Source organism: Oculina patagonica, chromosome 3 (genome assembly GCF_052425735.1).
Source record: "Oculina patagonica isolate OP01 chromosome 3, crgOcupat, whole genome shotgun sequence".
Lineage (NCBI taxonomy): Eukaryota > Metazoa > Cnidaria > Anthozoa > Scleractinia > Oculinidae > Oculina > Oculina patagonica.
Window position 1 is genome coordinate 14,248,230 of NC_135760.1, and position 16,605 is coordinate 14,264,834.

General features: G+C 42.1%; 1 protein-coding gene across 1 annotated transcript; it reads right to left on the bottom strand.

Moving 5' to 3' along the window:
• Positions 1 to 450: 450 nt before the first annotated feature.
• LOC144646728 (organic cation transporter protein-like) lies at positions 451 to 16,541 on the bottom strand. Its single transcript, XM_078506412.1, has 9 exons — positions 16,095 to 16,541; positions 10,238 to 10,384; positions 9,401 to 9,681; positions 8,677 to 8,916; positions 8,027 to 8,161; positions 7,500 to 7,585; positions 6,634 to 6,742; positions 5,299 to 5,371; positions 451 to 4,520 (listed from the first exon to the last, which is right to left on the bottom strand). Exons 1-9 carry the CDS (start codon positions 16,407 to 16,409, stop codon positions 4,284 to 4,286), a joined length of 1,623 nt encoding a protein of 540 aa, XP_078362538.1. The 5' UTR covers positions 16,410 to 16,541; the 3' UTR covers positions 451 to 4,283.
• Between the last annotated feature and the right edge of the window lie 64 nt (positions 16,542 to 16,605).

The following is a 16,605-nucleotide window of genomic DNA, read 5'->3' on the forward strand; positions in this document are numbered from 1 at the left end:
ATACCCAAAATTTGGGTATAAAGTAACCATGGTAAAAATGTACCCAAAATTTGGGTATAAAGTAGCCATGGTTAAAATATACCCAAAATTTGGGTATAAAGTAACCATGGTTAAATAATTTTCGCTTTTTAGTAGGTATTAAGTGAGCATGGTTAACATATACCCATACGGGAGCCAATTACCCGTAGTTAGCAACTTCCTTCTAACTTCCAATTCCCGAACAATTTTATGCGCGTGTGAAAGGGTGTGACTCCATGCCTATTGCGTCATAGTCATAAGTCTTTAAAGCGCGGAGAAAATCCCCTCTGAATATTTATACAGTAGAAATCCGTTAATTTGCAAAATGGTCCACTTTGAAAATCACCAGATTGGCTGTTTTCAACTCATTTACAAATTGCTATTGTTTCAATATTCATGTGTAAATATCTCCATTAAAAAGGGGGATTTCTCGGAAAATTGTGTGCGCGTGTGAAAGGGTGTGAGTCCATGTCTATTGCGTGCAAGTGTTAAAGTCAGAAGTCTTAAAAGCGTGGAGAAAATACCCTCTGAATATTTACACAATAAAAGTCCGTTAATGAGCAAAATGGTTCACTCTAAAAATGGTCAGTTTGGGCTGTTTTCAGATCATTAACAAATTCCTATTGTTTCAATATTTATGCGTTAATATCTCCGTAAAAAGGGGGCCTTGTCAGACAATTGTGTACACGTTTGAAAGGGTGTGATTTTATGTCTATTGTGTGCAAGTGTCAAAGTCACAAGTCTTTCAGAGAAGGAGACATTCCCCTCTGAATATTTAAAGAATAAAAAACAGTTAATGAGGACAATGGTCCACTTTAAAAAAGATCAGATTGGGCTATTTTTTGCTCATTAACAAATTCATATTGTTTCAATATTCATAGGTGAATATCTCAGTCAAAAGGTGGAATTCCCGGACATTTGTGTGCGCGTTTGAAAGGGTGTGACTCCATGTCTATTGTGTGCAAATTTTAAAGTCACAAGTCTTTTAGACGCATGCCCAGACAAAACAAGACGTTGTTTTTTACACCGCTCTGTAATATTGTTCATATTTTTATTAATAATGATTTTTATTGTATCGTTTCAGATTTTTATCTATTTTACACTTATAGATAGGAGGGTCACGAGGTAAACAGTGTGTTACCTTCATAAAATAAAGTTTCTTACTTATTCACTTTAACTTAGATGTGTTTGTTCTGTATCTAACACTAGAATTCATCAAATATAATTTGTCTCTTTCCTTTACATTTTGTATAAAGGACTAATAACTAACGATCACTAACTACTCTTGTCTAGTTTGCTTTGTGGCCTAAGTAGGAATTTCTTGTTGAGTTAAACACTTATACAAAATACGCAAAACTCACGTAATAGTTCAACCTCGTTCCCAGGGCCTCTCTCCTTTTCCTCCCTTGTCGTCGAGGAGAGAGACCCTGGTTGACCCTGGTCACGTGACCACCTAAAATCTGGGTGGTAAAAAAATAAGCTGGTAGGGAGGGGTAACAGAGTCTTTTTTCGTCCATGTGACAAATCTACAATGCCGGGGTGAGAGGGTTTAAATAATTGTTCCCAACCGTCAGCAGGTGTTTTAAATTGGCGCTTTGTTTCCAAAAAAAGGACCACCAAAAAAGTTCTTCTTTTACTCCGTTGACTCGAGTTAATGCCGGGTTTGTGCGGAGGTATGTGACAGTGATCGCAGCAATAATCTGTTCAGTGAAGAAGTGAAAGGAACAGCGTTCTTCTTGCCGTGGCCGAAGCGCTTCACGGAAAGTTGCTACTTCGAGGAGATTTTCCTCAGTCTAGTAATAGTGTGTAGGCATTTAGTTTTGAATCGCGGTTTAACTATTCTTTTTGAAAACTAAGCGGGCAATATTATTTTAGGTTCAAGTTCTTACTACGCGCGAAGAGTTGTACACGAATTTAATTTTCGGCTTCGCAACGAGTTACTTTAATTTCGACTTTAAGCCGTAAATTTTCCCACAGAAACTAAAAGAAATTCAAATAGTGTATCTAAGTAAGGTTTTCCGAAGTGCTGAGCAACGACAAAACAGAAAAGATTAACCAAAATTAACTTTATTTAACGTGAACTTGTTCTAGATCTGACAAACAAGATTACTACGCCATCTATCGCGAGCAAGCGCACGCTGTAAATTACAAACTGACTGTTTTGAAGTATTTTCAAACAATTACCTGCCTTTCCTCGTCTTCATCAAGCCTCCTTTTACTCTGAATAACTCGTAGAGATGAATAAGTGTACGGCAAAAGTTGTTTGAACTGTGCAAACGGCAAGAGAGAAGGAGCTTATTGTAAAAGTTTTGAATTTCCATGCGTACGTGAGGGGAACCTGATTCACTTTTAAGGTAATATTGACGTCGTATCCAGAAGAACACAACGCTTTCAGAAGACAACTGGATAGAAGAAAAACACACTTGGACTATCAGCCGCCATTTTAAACCAAAATCCTGCATGTCCCTTCAATACCCTGGAGAGTAATTTTTGTTCATCTTGACAAAATTGGTTGAAGGACCCACCCCCGCTGCGGTATTTTTTTGCCACCCAGATTTTGGGTGACACGTGACCAGGGTCAACCAGGGTCTCTCTCCTCGACGACAAGGGAGGAAAAGGAGAGAGGCCCTGGGAACGAGGTTGGTAATAGTTAAGCGCGCGAGTGACGTCATGACTCAGACAAGACTCAGACAAACAAACCAGAATGGCGGATGATTTTCCTAAAACACTTTCTAAAACAGCCAGTTCTCCTAAAACACTTTATTAAAACGAAAACTTTGCCTAGAGTCCTTCTATTTCTCTCAGAACACGCTGATGTTTTCTGAGCTTAATGGGAGGTATATTCATTTGCATTATATTTTTAGACCTCGCGCGCTTCGCTATTAAACTTCCTCTGTCCCACTCATCTTCTTCATCCCAGGCATGCGCATTTCAAGTGGCTGATGACAGACGACCCAAAGTAAGCCGATCACAATGCGTGACCTTGAATGCCCTTCCCAGACAAAAAAAATCGACCGAAAGCATGAGACGGGCCCAGGCCTCTGGCCTCTGCATAACTCGTCTGATAAATATGGGTTATTGACCAAGCGTGAGGTCAAGATGGCAGGATATTGGCCAAGTTCCTGCCATCTTGACCGAACAAGCTTTGTCAATAAAGGATTTATTATATGACTTTTTTCGAGCACTGAAAAGGAAGCCAGTTGCATGCACAATCAATGGCGCGCGCTAAAGTCATTTCATTGGTTTAAAAGTTTAGTGAGTGACTGTCAAATTCTTGAATGAATCGAGACGAAGAAACACGATGCGACAACATCGAAATTTAGCTCTTTTTAACCATCAAAAGGATATCGAAATTGCTTAAATTTTCGAATCAACGTTGTCTTTGAAGCCTTGAAACAAGAATTTCCATTCCATCTGGCCACCAGCATTTGAGTATTGGACGCTTTGCAGAGTATTTGCTCGCTTCTGGCGCTTTTATAGTTGTGCAAACCTGCCGCGACACGAGTTGAAATTGTGGTTGTTGAAAGCGTTTGGGACTTTCCACTTCACGGGAAAAGCTTGAACTTTTCTACATCATTAATTTAAATGTTCGACCCACCCATTATTCGACGTGAGCGTTTATACAGGCTTCGGTGAAAAGATGTTAAGCTTGCAGTGCCTGGTTCTCCGTGCCGTCCGCTTTATGCAGATTTGAAAATGTTATACAAGTTTTCCGAGTACTTCTTCAGGTATGCCACTGTCCTCAGTCTCTCCCTTTTCCGCCAAACAAAACTGATATCATGTCTTGAAGTCGCTTTGCGAATTAATTTTTGTATTAGCCGGTTTTTGCGGCAAATAAAATTCACGAAACTCGTTAACATTTGTAGTCTTTGTAGTTTAATTTGTTTGCTTTCATTCGTTTTAAAACCTATTTCTTTGTTATCGGACTTCCTTTCGCTGGAAACAGACAGAAAATCTTTGTGTTGTTTCGGAAAATAGCTTCATAGCGAAAAATTACGTACGACGAAAAGCTTTTTCAAGTAGCGTCGGAAAAAAGTTTTTCGCTTGCGGGAGCACAGAGGGCGATCCCGAGCGGTCAAGATGGCTCCATCTTGACCGCTCGGGTAGCCAATCAGAGCACGAATTTCGCTTCATCTTGACCGCTCACGGAGCTAGTCATATAATAATGCTTGTTATCAACCGTTATATGCTGTTAAGGTCCATAAGTAAGGCAAGGTATGCCACGGTATAAACTCAAATGAATTATATAACAATAACACATTTCACTACACTAATGTTGTGTCTTCTCCATCTACCACTACTTCCTCGCGGGGAGCCTGGATTCTGGGTTTTTTACAGCAGTAGATCTTATAATCCTCGTCCCATGCCTCCGCTTGTTCCACGGTCTGTGCCATCTGACTGGTTATAGTTTCTGGTAACCAAAAAGCCATTATACCAGCGGCCACGCCCAAGACACCGAGTATCAGCAAGGGGAACGTTTTCCTCAAATTTGGAAGATCAGCCTAGAAATTAACAATGAACGTATTAGTTTCTGGTTAATTTCAAACTTACTTTGAAAATAATAGAACTCCCTAAAATCAAAGGCTCTTCGAGCAACCTCATGGTAATTTGGTAATTCGATGAAGTGCCGACCTTCGCATTTTTTTTTCTAAATAAGTGTCTAATAAAGTAATGCAATCTCATTTCATTTGCGTTCGAATCTTTTATTTTTCCACATGAGTTGCGTCATTGATGGTTCGTGCTCTCAGGTGTCAGCGTTGTAGGATAATTTGTTTTTGATTGACATGTGCTGAATGGCGTTTTAAAGAACCTTTCTGTCAGCACGTTCACCGTTAAATGCATGAATTAATTGCGGTTTAATATCAGAACGGAGTGAACGAGTGACGGAAACACGTCACTTCAAGTTCGCGAATCATCACTACACCTCATTACCATTCGGTAAAAAGTACAATTTTGAGAGAGACTCGTGGTGAGCTGGGCCATTTACTAGGTTGATAAATGACACGCGTCCTGCATACTGCTAGGATCAGCACTGTCGAAATCATAAAGTGTGTAATATAATAAAGATGGTAAATTTTAAGCTCGGTAATAAATAATAAAGATGAATTGTTCAACAATAACAAGAGCATGGGACAAAGAAAAATCTGAGTCCCCAACGGGAATCGAACCCATGGCCTCCCAGATACCGGTTGGGTGCGCTAACCAACTAAGCTACGAGAGACTCGTGGTGAGCTGGGACATTTACTAGGTTTATATGTGACACGCGTCCTGCATACTTACCAATAACACGACATATGGCGCAATAATTCCACCAATCCTTGCGATCATTGAACACAATCCAACACCATTGTTCCTACATCAGTAAATACAAATTGCTGGTTAAAAACAAAATAGGTTTTGCATCAAAATGAAACGATATAATACAAAAATCAAGTTATGTTTAGTTCACTTAAAAATGACAACTGGGATTTCTTTTTCTGCACTAACTAAACAAGCCCAACCCTTCCCAGTCATCGAACATGATGGCTGTTGTCGTTTGAAGGTTGTAACTGTCTTGTAAATCCAAAGGACATGAAACGATCAGATGAGCAATATATATTCAATTGGGTAACTGTTACATGCATGTTACATGTGGGAGGCACGGTGGCCTAATGGTTAGTGCGCCGGACTCCGGATCGAGCGGTCCGGGTTCGAGACCTGGCCGGGGCACTGCGTCGTGTTCTTGGGCAAGACACTTTACTCTCATAGTGCCTCTCTCCACCCAGATATATAAATGGGTACCAACGTATTGCTTCCGATTGGCTCAACACTCATTGGCCAATGACGTGGTTCTGTGTGATTTTCTACCATCTCATAACTAACGCTGCGCGTGGGACGTTTGTAAAATAGTGCGCTAGAGAAATATGCTTACAAGTTTGACAGGCTGCGAGTATATATACTCACAACCTGAAATTAAGACCGTGGATCCTTAGCTAAGAGAAAATAACAAAATAAATTATTGATTCATCACGGCCTAGCCACCTTATTATAGCCTGTGAATAGCTTGCTCCCTAGTCTAGTATATCGAATGCGAAAAACTTTGGCCGTAATAGTAAGCGTTCAGTAATGTGAGTGTGAGTGAGAACTTTATTAAAGTGTCAAAACCTTATAGCCTGGGAATAATACACCATACTAATTAGGGACACTGCTAAAAACTAAAAACTACATTAATACTAATATCAATACAATAAAAATGTATATAAGTGATATAAAAATGCCATTATAATCTATGATATAAAAAATGTTAAAATCTTTAACTAATTGTAAAATTATGACTAAAAAATATGACTTAAAAGGCATTATGTGCAGCATAGGATGCAGCCCTTACAGCCGGTGTCTAATAAGCGAGTTATATCCCTTTTGCGCATACAGTTTGTAAAAGCCTGCAGTGTCTTGGCTGATCTGTCAGTCGTAGACAGTTTGAGTCCTACATAACGCAAAGAGTGCTTTCCATAAGTAACAGTGTTGTATCTAGGAGTAGAAAAATCTGATTGTCTCAGGTTATATGCGGAAGTATGATTTGCTTTTTTTGTATCATTTAAAACTAGCTTAGCGATAACTAACAATTATTCATACCTTATCACAGTGGGGTAAAGCTCCGCGGTGTAAATGTACACCGAGTTGAAGGTGGAAATGATGAAAAACTTGGCAGTCATTACAAAAATGATAACAGCAACCTGGTATTCTAAAATATAAACACAATACAAAACCCTCGGTAACTTGCAGTTACTAGAAAAATGAGGCTACGCAACCTTGGGTCCTTTTTAACCCCTAAATGTTGTATGTTGACCACGACAAGCCCCAGGAAAGCGAAACAACTGTGCGCAGTAAATCCATTGCACCTGCATTGCTCTGGTTTTCTTTCTTTTTGAAAGCAAACAATGAGAATGACAGTAAATGTAAACTATTATTCTGGTCAATACTTTCACCGCCAACCAGGAAAAAGGGACCTCCTTCCATTACCTAGACTGTCCACAGTCCCCTATTTTTCCAGACTTAACGATCGATCTCTACGACTTCACGGAAAAATAGGGGACTGTGAACAGTCTTTTCATTACCGAGAACCTCTTGTGACCATTAATACCGTAAAATTCCGGTTATAAGCCCTGGGCTTATACAACTTCGTAAGGGGTTTTGGGTGGGCTTATAAACGGAGGGGCTTATATCCGGGAGGGCTTATAATCGGATGTATTTTTGTTGTTGCCAGATACATGGACCTAAAACCGGGGGGGGCTTATTAGCTGGAGGGCTTATAACCGGAATTTTACGGTATAACCTCAATTAATTAAAATTACTTAATTTTTGTTTTCAGCTTTACGGGCACGGTCTATCAGAGCTCTATACAGGTGTCTATAGAATTCGCGTAAGTTATCACGCTACGGTTACGAGTCAAGCAACAGCTTGCATTATTGAGTATCATAATAAGTAATATAATATCCTACCTTCACTGCTAGGTACTGCTAATGCCAGAAGACAGGCTACGCCTGCAAATGTCATATATGATGAGTACGTTAAACGGCGTCCAAACCTGGGTCAAAAAAAAAAACAAGATAGTCAGCCATGAACTTGTTGCTTTTCGCCGGCATCAATGTCTGCTTATTCGTTGGCACACCGTGATTTATTTTAAAACTTAAGTTCTAATGTTTAAGTAGACTCGCATGATAATGTCCCCTGATCGACCCTTAATTTCTCCCCCATTATTCACTTTTCATTATAAAAATAAAAATTTTCGTTATAACAAGAAACACGTTTCACGACCGTTTGTTATTCTCAATTTTAAGTCCTTTTGAAGCAAAATCGGCTGAACGTAACGTACTACATTAGATACGGTGAGATTATTTCTTTTAACAAACGGTGTTATTTGAATGACGACAAACTTCGAAGTCTGTCTTTTCATTTTAAAAAAGGAGCCCATATTATCCTCTAGTAAGGCCATGCATTATAGTCATGATAAGTGTCCATGTCTCACCTTTGTAAGCAATAGCAGCATAGAGCAGTGGATGGGAAGTCGACCACAAGGAGAAGAAAGAAGTTCAGGTACATATTTCCAGCAAGGTTTTTAACGTTGTAGTTTAGTCCGTAAAAAATCAGGGCGTTCGCACACCTATATAAAATACACAATGAACATTTACAAAAAACAAATAATTAGTTTCAAAGAAAATATTAGCATTCGATGTTAAAACTTATCGTACGTTTGATAAGGAAGTAGTACATTTCCGATTGTCAAAATGGATCTCCACCCAATGAGGTTCTCTCTATTAGAGGCAACCTCAGTCATATAAGACGTGAACGAAAAGTTTACGTAAAATACTTTCTAGCCGCGAAATCGCTTAGTTAAGGTTTTAGCACGTTTCTGTAACAGCAAGAAAATTTAACATGTGGAATTTTAGTGGATTGGTATTAGGAACACGTGACTATAATGTCAAACAACGTCACATGGTACAAAATCCGTCCCACTGGAGGGCAAGCTACGCTCTGGGACAAACAAATCATAGGAAAGTCAGGCATGACTGGTTGAAGTCGCTTTGTTTTGGATGTTCCAGTGCGTAGCTTGCCCTCCAGCAATGTGTTATTTTGTTCCATGTGACCGTTGGCTGCAAAGGGTCCATTAGTTCTCACCAGTTGACGAACATTATCAAGGTTCGTTTTCGAAGTTTCGGTGTTTTCACAGTGTCAAGGATGCCATATTTCTCATCGTCAGTTTTTCTTGCATCGTTCTTTCTTACTTCTTGAATCACGTGTTTCAGATGTTTAGAGTCCACAGTCACGTGATTGTTTCTCGCATATTTCATTAACACCTCATGAGCTTCCTCAAGGTAGTTATTGGCAATTAACCATCGAGGAGAACGTGGAATCCACCTGAAAATTAACCAAAAATAAACGAATTATGTGTATAACTGGGACTATCAGTGGTTCAGAATTTGTACTGTTTGTGAATCGGATCTACTAAGCGCATTTTCACTACGCTGAGTTCCTTCTGGTCTTGGACGCCTTGTATGAAATACAGATGGCATAGAGGCGAACGGGTCTTGCTAAGCCTGAGAAGATTTCTATTATATTCATTAACACTAGAAACCTTAGCATTTCCACAACCCCTTTATTGTTGATCGGACTAGATGGCAAATAATTTTAAGATGAGAGGAAATTTAAAAAGCTAAACTGACTTGCCGAGGAAGCATCATTATTTCGACTCATTGTTTGAAACTAAAGAATTTTGATGACAGCCGGAGAAAATGATACCTAAAACACAATACAAGGCTAGTCAAATATCATAAACTCAATTTTCGAATTACTAATCTTTTTCGCTTTTTTAATACACAGGAACACAACTTTTAACACTCACCACCAGGCGACAAGTGGAAGGAAACCTGGTAACGACACGGCCAACATCAAATGTCGCCAGTTTGGTATCAAGTACGCAAATAATGCGAGAAAGCATCCACCAACAGTGAGAAAAAGCATGTTTATCATGCCAATGTACGAACGATGAGCAGTGACCACCATTTCTATACAGTACACAAACCGCACCAATAAACAGCCAATGGTTCCAGCGCCGGCAAAGAAACGAAACAAAGAGAAAAGCGACAAGCAGTCAGCAACAGCGGATGCCACACCAAAAGTAGCCTGTTAATTAAAAAAACCAAAATGAATATGAATCAAGACAACGGTGACTAAAATATATCGTCTGAACTAACCTAGCTTTCTCCCAATTTACGTCTAATTTGCTCTGATTTTCTCTGACGGAGAGCAAGCTCGAAAAGACAGCTTATCGAACTCATCGGAGCGGTTGATTTGTCTGATATGTTGCCTGAAACTCATTAATTATAGGGGGCTAAAATTAACTACCACTCCACTTCTATTTAAAGAGACTTCTAGCCATCATATTTTTCGAATCCCTTCTGCTACGCATAAGCTGTTTGGCAGGGTTTGTGCCATTGGAGGTCTGTCGAGACACAGCCAAATTTGGTAGGACAGCTAACACTAAAACAGCTTGTTTTAAGCTCTTTCTAAACTCACTGCAAGCCAATCTCGTTTCCAGAACCCGCGTTCCTCTTGACCAGCGGCTGGAAAACGCGTAGATACGTCATGTAGTTATCATATAGTGGTTTGACTAGGGTAACGCGGGCTCTTGGACCGATCGAGGTTGCTTATTTTGTCGAAAAAAATAACTGGTACTTACAAGAAATCCAATGCTCGAAAAGAACGAGATTTTCCTTCCAAAATGGTCTGAGATGCTTCCAAATGCAACTGCACCGACCAAAAGACCCGCCATATAAACAGCTTGAGTCATGGCTTTTAGATGTCGGCGATCACACAGAAGATCCCACTGAGAATAAACGGTAAATGTATAATAAGCCAACCAACCGGAGGTGCTTTAATAGCTGCAACAAGCTTTATTTGCATGACTATATATTTGTTACAATATTGCAAAAGCGTACATCGTGTTATGTAATATAAAATGGCATATATTGTTGTGGCACTAACAAAATACAACGAAACCAAAGATGGACGCCACGTTTATTCCACCCCCAAGGCATGCTGGGGCAAGCTTAACAATGCATGATATAACATCCCCCCTTTTGTGAAAAAAAAAAATACAATATTAACACAACAGTGAAAAAAAAATATGAAAGGGTAACAGGTTCGTCCTAACTGATAAACCCTAGTATTGCCAGTTTAAACGGGAACAGTTCAAGGCAAAGTTCAACAACAAGAAAATGTTTGATAGGGTGTTCAAGTTAAATCAATGTCTCTCTAACTCCACACATTGGAGTCCAGTAAGTCTCTTACAGATCCAGACGGACCGGTGCTTTTACAACTCTGCCACAGCGAGTCCTCACTTCGTTGGCTGGTGGTGTAGTACACTCTACTTCATTGTTGACTGACCCGCTTCCTGTGAACTGTGGTGTTTCTTTATGTCTAAGGCTCTTCGCTCTGGTTGTATGGATCTGTGTAGCCGCGAGTTGTAGGTCGGTTCTGGACAGCAGGTACTGATTTTCTGAGGTGTCATCGGTACACTTAGGTGGGTAGTGGTTGTCCTAAGGATGATCACCTCCCAGGATGCACTTGGTTGCTGGGACATATAGGTCTCCGCATTAGGTGGTGGGGCTGCAGCCAGCCTGATCTGTGTTCTATCTGCGAAGCTCTCCGCCATTAGGAGTACAAAGTGTAGGACTGGTGAGGACACTTTCTTACAACGCCATAGGCCAGGCAGAGTGTTGTGCTTAGGGTTAGGTTTGGCATATACCCACTGGCCAGGCTGAATTTCTTCATGCTGTTCCTCCCAGATTTCTGTCATAATATAGCTTGGCTCTGGTTCGACGTGCACCGATTTCAGTTGTGACTGCAACAGGATGTGCGACTCAGGCTGGAGAAGTGCGGGTGTCATTGGAAGTATGCCCCTTGTGCGTCGGGATATGAGCTTTGGGCTGGTGAATGTTCCTGGCCCTGTTGTGGGGTATTTCTGTAGTCCAGCAGTGCCAAATTTCCTTTCTTTTGATACATCCTCTTGACTATCTTCACAGCTGCTTCAGCCTTGCCATTTCCTTGTGGCCAGTACGGAGATGAGGTAACATGTTCAAAACCATACAGAAGCAAACTGCTTGTACTCAGTCGATAACTCGGACCATTGTCCGTGATAGCGCACAGGTATCCCAAACCTGCAAAGTGTGCTTTGGTCAGCTGCACTATTTGCAGTGATTTGGGCAGTACATCGATTTCGACCCAATCACTGTAATGGCACGTCGTGACCAGATGCCACTTTCCTTCCCACATGATTATCTGACTAACCACGGACCATGGATTATCTGGGATATCAGGCTAAGCATGGTTGGGTGACTTGCAACTGGGCAAAAAGACAGCACTTGTTCTGATATCTGAAGTCATGCCTGGCCAGGGGGACACCTTGGCTCGTGAAGCAGGAGCCTACTCCAAAATTTCGTATCTCACATAGCTGCTCATGAGCTCGGGATGACTGCTTGCTGGCCTTTATACACTATGCCATCTGCCACAGAGAGTTCATTTAAGGTGTAGTAAGTCGTACCAATGGATCCACACCTTTGGAAGTGGCCAGCCAGTAAGTGAAGAGATAGCTTGCAGTGCTGATCATAGCAGTCTCTCTGCAAGTTTCTGAGTGCGTGGAGATAGAATTGTCCAAAGCCATTGCTCTAATACGAATACTTCCAGAGAGTGTGGGAGAGGGGCTGACAGGGTGTATTTTGTACCTTTTTTATTTCACTTCAAATGACCATCGTTGGAGTCCATGCGCATAGCCTGTAGCCGCCGTGGTGCTTTGTTGAGAGCTTTCTTAAAGATACTCTCTAGTGGCTGATGATCGTTTGTACTTGATATCTGACTTCCATATAGCAGACTGTCCCATTTCTCAAACGCCAAGCATATAGCCAGACATTCCTTTTCAATCACAGCATATCTCTGTTCAGTTTCGGTCAGAGTGTTGGAGTAAAATGCCACTGGTGATCATTCTGCAAAAGTGCGCCACCGACGCCAACTCCAGACGCATCCACCTGAAGGGTTACAGGCAATTGCGGATTGAAATAACACAAAACAGGGGCATGCGCAATAAGTTCCTTTGACTCAACAAAAGCTTTGTCATTGAGTCAGTCCACTGGAAGGGGAATTTGGTTATTCTCTTAAAGGCTTGACCACATCACTCAATTGGACAAAATCTGCAAGGAATGAGCAACCCAAATAACCGAACAGCAGGGTCTGCAGGTTGCATGGAGATTGCCTCGACAGGAGGAGCTGGGCTAACCCCTTCAGGAGAGCGGAATCCCAAAAATCACCTTGGTTTTGAACCTCCACTTGGCTGGTTCAGCAGTTTCACTTGTTGCATTCGCTGCAGGAAATGGTAAAGATTCTCATCATGATCTCTCTCGGCCTCCTCCTGTGTTTGTCCACAGCCATAGATAAGAACACGTCAGCAATTTGCAGATACCTTTCAATCCTGCAAGGGCTTCCTGCTGTCTCGCTTGATACTCCTCGGGTCCACTTGAAACTCCGTAGGGCAGTCGAAGCCACCGGTACCTGCCAAAAGGAGTAGAATGGTGGCACGAATTAGAAGTATTTTTGAAACCGACATTGCATCTGCAACAGAAAAACACTTGCACCGTTCAGTTGCGGCAAGATGTCCTCGAAGCGGGGAATTGGATGCTTGGGGACTCTTATAGCCTTGTTAATGGTGTTTGATGGGTCTAAGCAGATTTAAATTTGTCCTTTGTCTCTCTTATTTCATTACTGCACAGCTGTTGCCAACTTCGAAATCTTCCTCACTTTCCATCTTGTCAGCTGCTCTTTGATTTTGGCATGTCTTGCTACTGGCTGCCGGTGGATGGCATAGGATGGGGTAGGTCTAAACGAACTGGCTTTCCGAACTGTCCCAATCCTGATGCACACAGGAAATGCTTTAAGAACCCACTCAAGAGTACTGGCAGGGAGGGAGAGATTGGAGGCAACATCGTGATGCTGTATGGTTTGGTGGCTAGGAGGTCGCTGGAGTGAATCTCAGGGTGAGTGTATGGGGCTCAGAGGGGTCTCAGTTGCAGTGCTGATGTTCAATGATAATTCATCTGCACGGATCTTCACCAGCCCTAGCTTACACAGTCTGAGCCAGACAGGAGGGGTGTTCTGTATGTGAGTCCCTCAAGACAGAAAGAGGAGGTGGTACCCTGCTGGCAGTAGTACAGTTTACCCAAAGGTGTGAGTAGAGTGTAAGGTGAAAATGTTACTAGGGGTGAGGTATTTGATCCTGCCCAGGAGGGAATGGAAATTTTAAAGAGAGGCGGTATCTAACTGCACGACGATTTGTAGCCTTGGTCACACCCAGTTTCAAGTGGCGAAGATACGGCCCACCGTTGTGCAGTTTGTGAAGTGCTGTAGACACTTGGGCATACTTTCTGGTTTGATATCCACCTCAAAGAGATCAGTTTCGTACTCCTCCCCTAAGCTGGCATCAAGTTGGTGTGCCTGGGTGGAGCGGTAGGGGTGCTCCCATGACAGGCACGGGCAAAGTGTCCGATTCTCCCACAGCCCTTCCTAGCGCATCGCTTGTTTGAAGCTGGGCATACAGATCGAGGGTGTGGAGGACCTGCACAATACTGACAGGTGTCTGTTTTGCGCTGGCGGTTAAAAGGATCCTGACCCCATTTTTGCTCGGACTTGGAGGGTGTTTTGTGCCTTTGTAGTTACCCTGGCCCCAGTTTTGCTCTGGCTTTGAGGGTGTCTTTGTGCTAGTGTAGTTAACTTGTTCTGTGGGGCCTTTAGCTTGCTGCATTATTGCTTTAGCTTTCTCACATTGCTCAAAGTTCTTAGCTACTTGTAACATTGTCTTAAATGAGACTACTTCTTGTTTTTATCTCTTGCCCTTATCTAGGAGTATTTATGTCTCACAGACACTTCCCCAGGAGTGAAATGGACGTCGAGCAAGACTCCTTCACTCGCGAGGAAATTTTTAGTGTTGATGGGAGCGCCAGCGGCTGTAGGAGAGGCTCACAGGCGGGTCTCCTTCTGCTGGTGCTTGGGTGGAGGTTCGCTATCGAACCAGCCGTTGAGCCACACCATTCCCTCTCGTGGATCTCCCGTGGTTGTGAACTGGGAGCACAGCGGCGACCCTTGTCCTGACGAGGTCGCCACAGATGACACAGCTGGAAGCAAACTCGACACCATGTTGTGGCACTAACAAAATACAACGAAACCAAAGATGGACGCCACGTTTATTCCACCCCCAAGGCATGCTGGGGCAAGCTTAACAATGCATGATGTAACAATATAAAATTAATTACATTGATAGAATTTTGTTACGTAAATCAAAACAAGACGATATAAATTTAATTAATTGCATGTTCACTAAATAATAGAAGAAACCCGGCAGAAGCTGGAGATGAGTTCTCATAAACTTGCTCGAAAAAGGGGAATATGGAGGATTATCGCTCTTGGAGTATTACTTTACTAAGGCATAAGTGCGTAGTGGAATTATGTGACTGATAAACATTAGTCACGTGACATAGCACGTGGAGCAAGCAACAGTCGAGCGAACGAGAGTCTTCCTTCTTCTTCAGTTCTTGTCAGCATTTCCTCGTTTACAGTGAAAGTGTCATTCTCGTAGTGGTTACTCTCAATTCCCCCGCAAGTCCCTTTACAAGTGGGGGGCGGGGGGGGGGGGTGGGTAGATCCGCCACTTCATTTATCTCCCAGCTTAACGAGTTTAGAGGGGGACAAGTCGCTTGATAGGATGCTTTTCAGTCATACGTAGCAAACAAATTCTTGCATGTAGTGCAAAATTTAGTAGGGTAATCCATAACGCGCCAAGATCAGCCTAAACTATAGAACTAGCAATTGAAACGTCAAATAAACAGCCAAATAACTTTGGTTACAAGTTCTTTTTAGTAGAGTAAAAGCAGTTTTCATGAACGACCACGCAAATCGCCTCCTAGTCTGAAATACCAGCCGTCCGGCTGACATTTCGGACTACTCGGCACCTATATTAGTAGCCTCATTTGTAAAACACGATCGCCCCTAAACACGACTGCGTTGGAGGCTACTCGGCTCCAAGCCGTTACTCGATCGCTTACTCGGCCGGCCGGAGAGCGGAGGCCAAACTTGCGTGACGGTGGACTAGCAAAAACAAACATGGACACCCAGATTTGCATAATCAATTTTACGCATACCGTTCAGACAATTAAAACCGCGCCGCAGACAACACTCAGAAACTGCGCTTGTAAATGGACCTCGGAACTCCTACTTTTGGCAACGCCGTCGCTGACAAATTGTTGGCACACTGACGCCTTGATCAAGTCTCTCTCCCGCTTCCACTTTTAAATGTTGCTTAGAAACTTAGACGCACTGCACAAGGAGTTCGGGCGCATTGCACGGAAAATGGGGAGCGTGTGCCAACGACTTTTGTTAGTGATAGCAGAGTTAACTCTGGTGATAGTAGCTTTTAAAATATTTGCATAATCAACTTTATTCATACCATATAGAAAATTTCTGAAATTTAAACGTACTGCATACACAACACATACCTCAGAAACTGCGCTTGTAAATGGTCCTTGGAATTCGTACTTTTGGCAATTCGAGCAGCATTTCCCAGGATCACAAGTTTGATTCCCAGACACAGCGATACAGTTAAAGCGCGGCGAGGCACCATAGAATACCTGAACTAAGAGCTGAGCGCCTGTAGGAATGGACACCAGACAGATAAAAACATAAAGAGCCATCTGATAGCGACCGAATCCTCCAGTTAGCCTCAAAAGATCATCGAACTCGTAGCTTTTGTTTTCCTTTGAAGATCTTTTCTTGGATGATTCTTCAAAATGCTCTGCCTCATCCATTTCCATTTTTCTTCAACAGATTAAACAAGCTATATGAATCACGTTGAGATGTTGGAAAGTGGCCGTCAGTAATCAATAGAGTCATTGACTCATGTCAATCAAGTGATTATCGTTCATGTCACGCACGTATGACCGGTCAGCCATAACACACAATAGTAAGCCTGGCTGAAGGTAATCTTCTACGCAGACGTTCTTTTGGCTC

Excerpts from the sequence above, each read along its gene's own strand:
- LOC144646728 (XM_078506412.1), bottom strand. The coding sequence starts at position 16,409 with ATGGAAATGGATGAGGCAGAGCATTTTGAAGAATCATCCAAGAAAAGA. Across the intron at positions 8,917-9,400 it reads CTTCCACTTGTCGCCTGGTG|GTGGATTCCACGTTCTCCTC; the intron begins GTGAGTGTTAAA and ends GTTAATTTTCAG. Across the intron at positions 5,372-6,633 it reads CTTTACCCCACTGTGATAAG|GAACAATGGTGTTGGATTGT; the intron begins GTATGAATAATT and ends TTACTGATGTAG.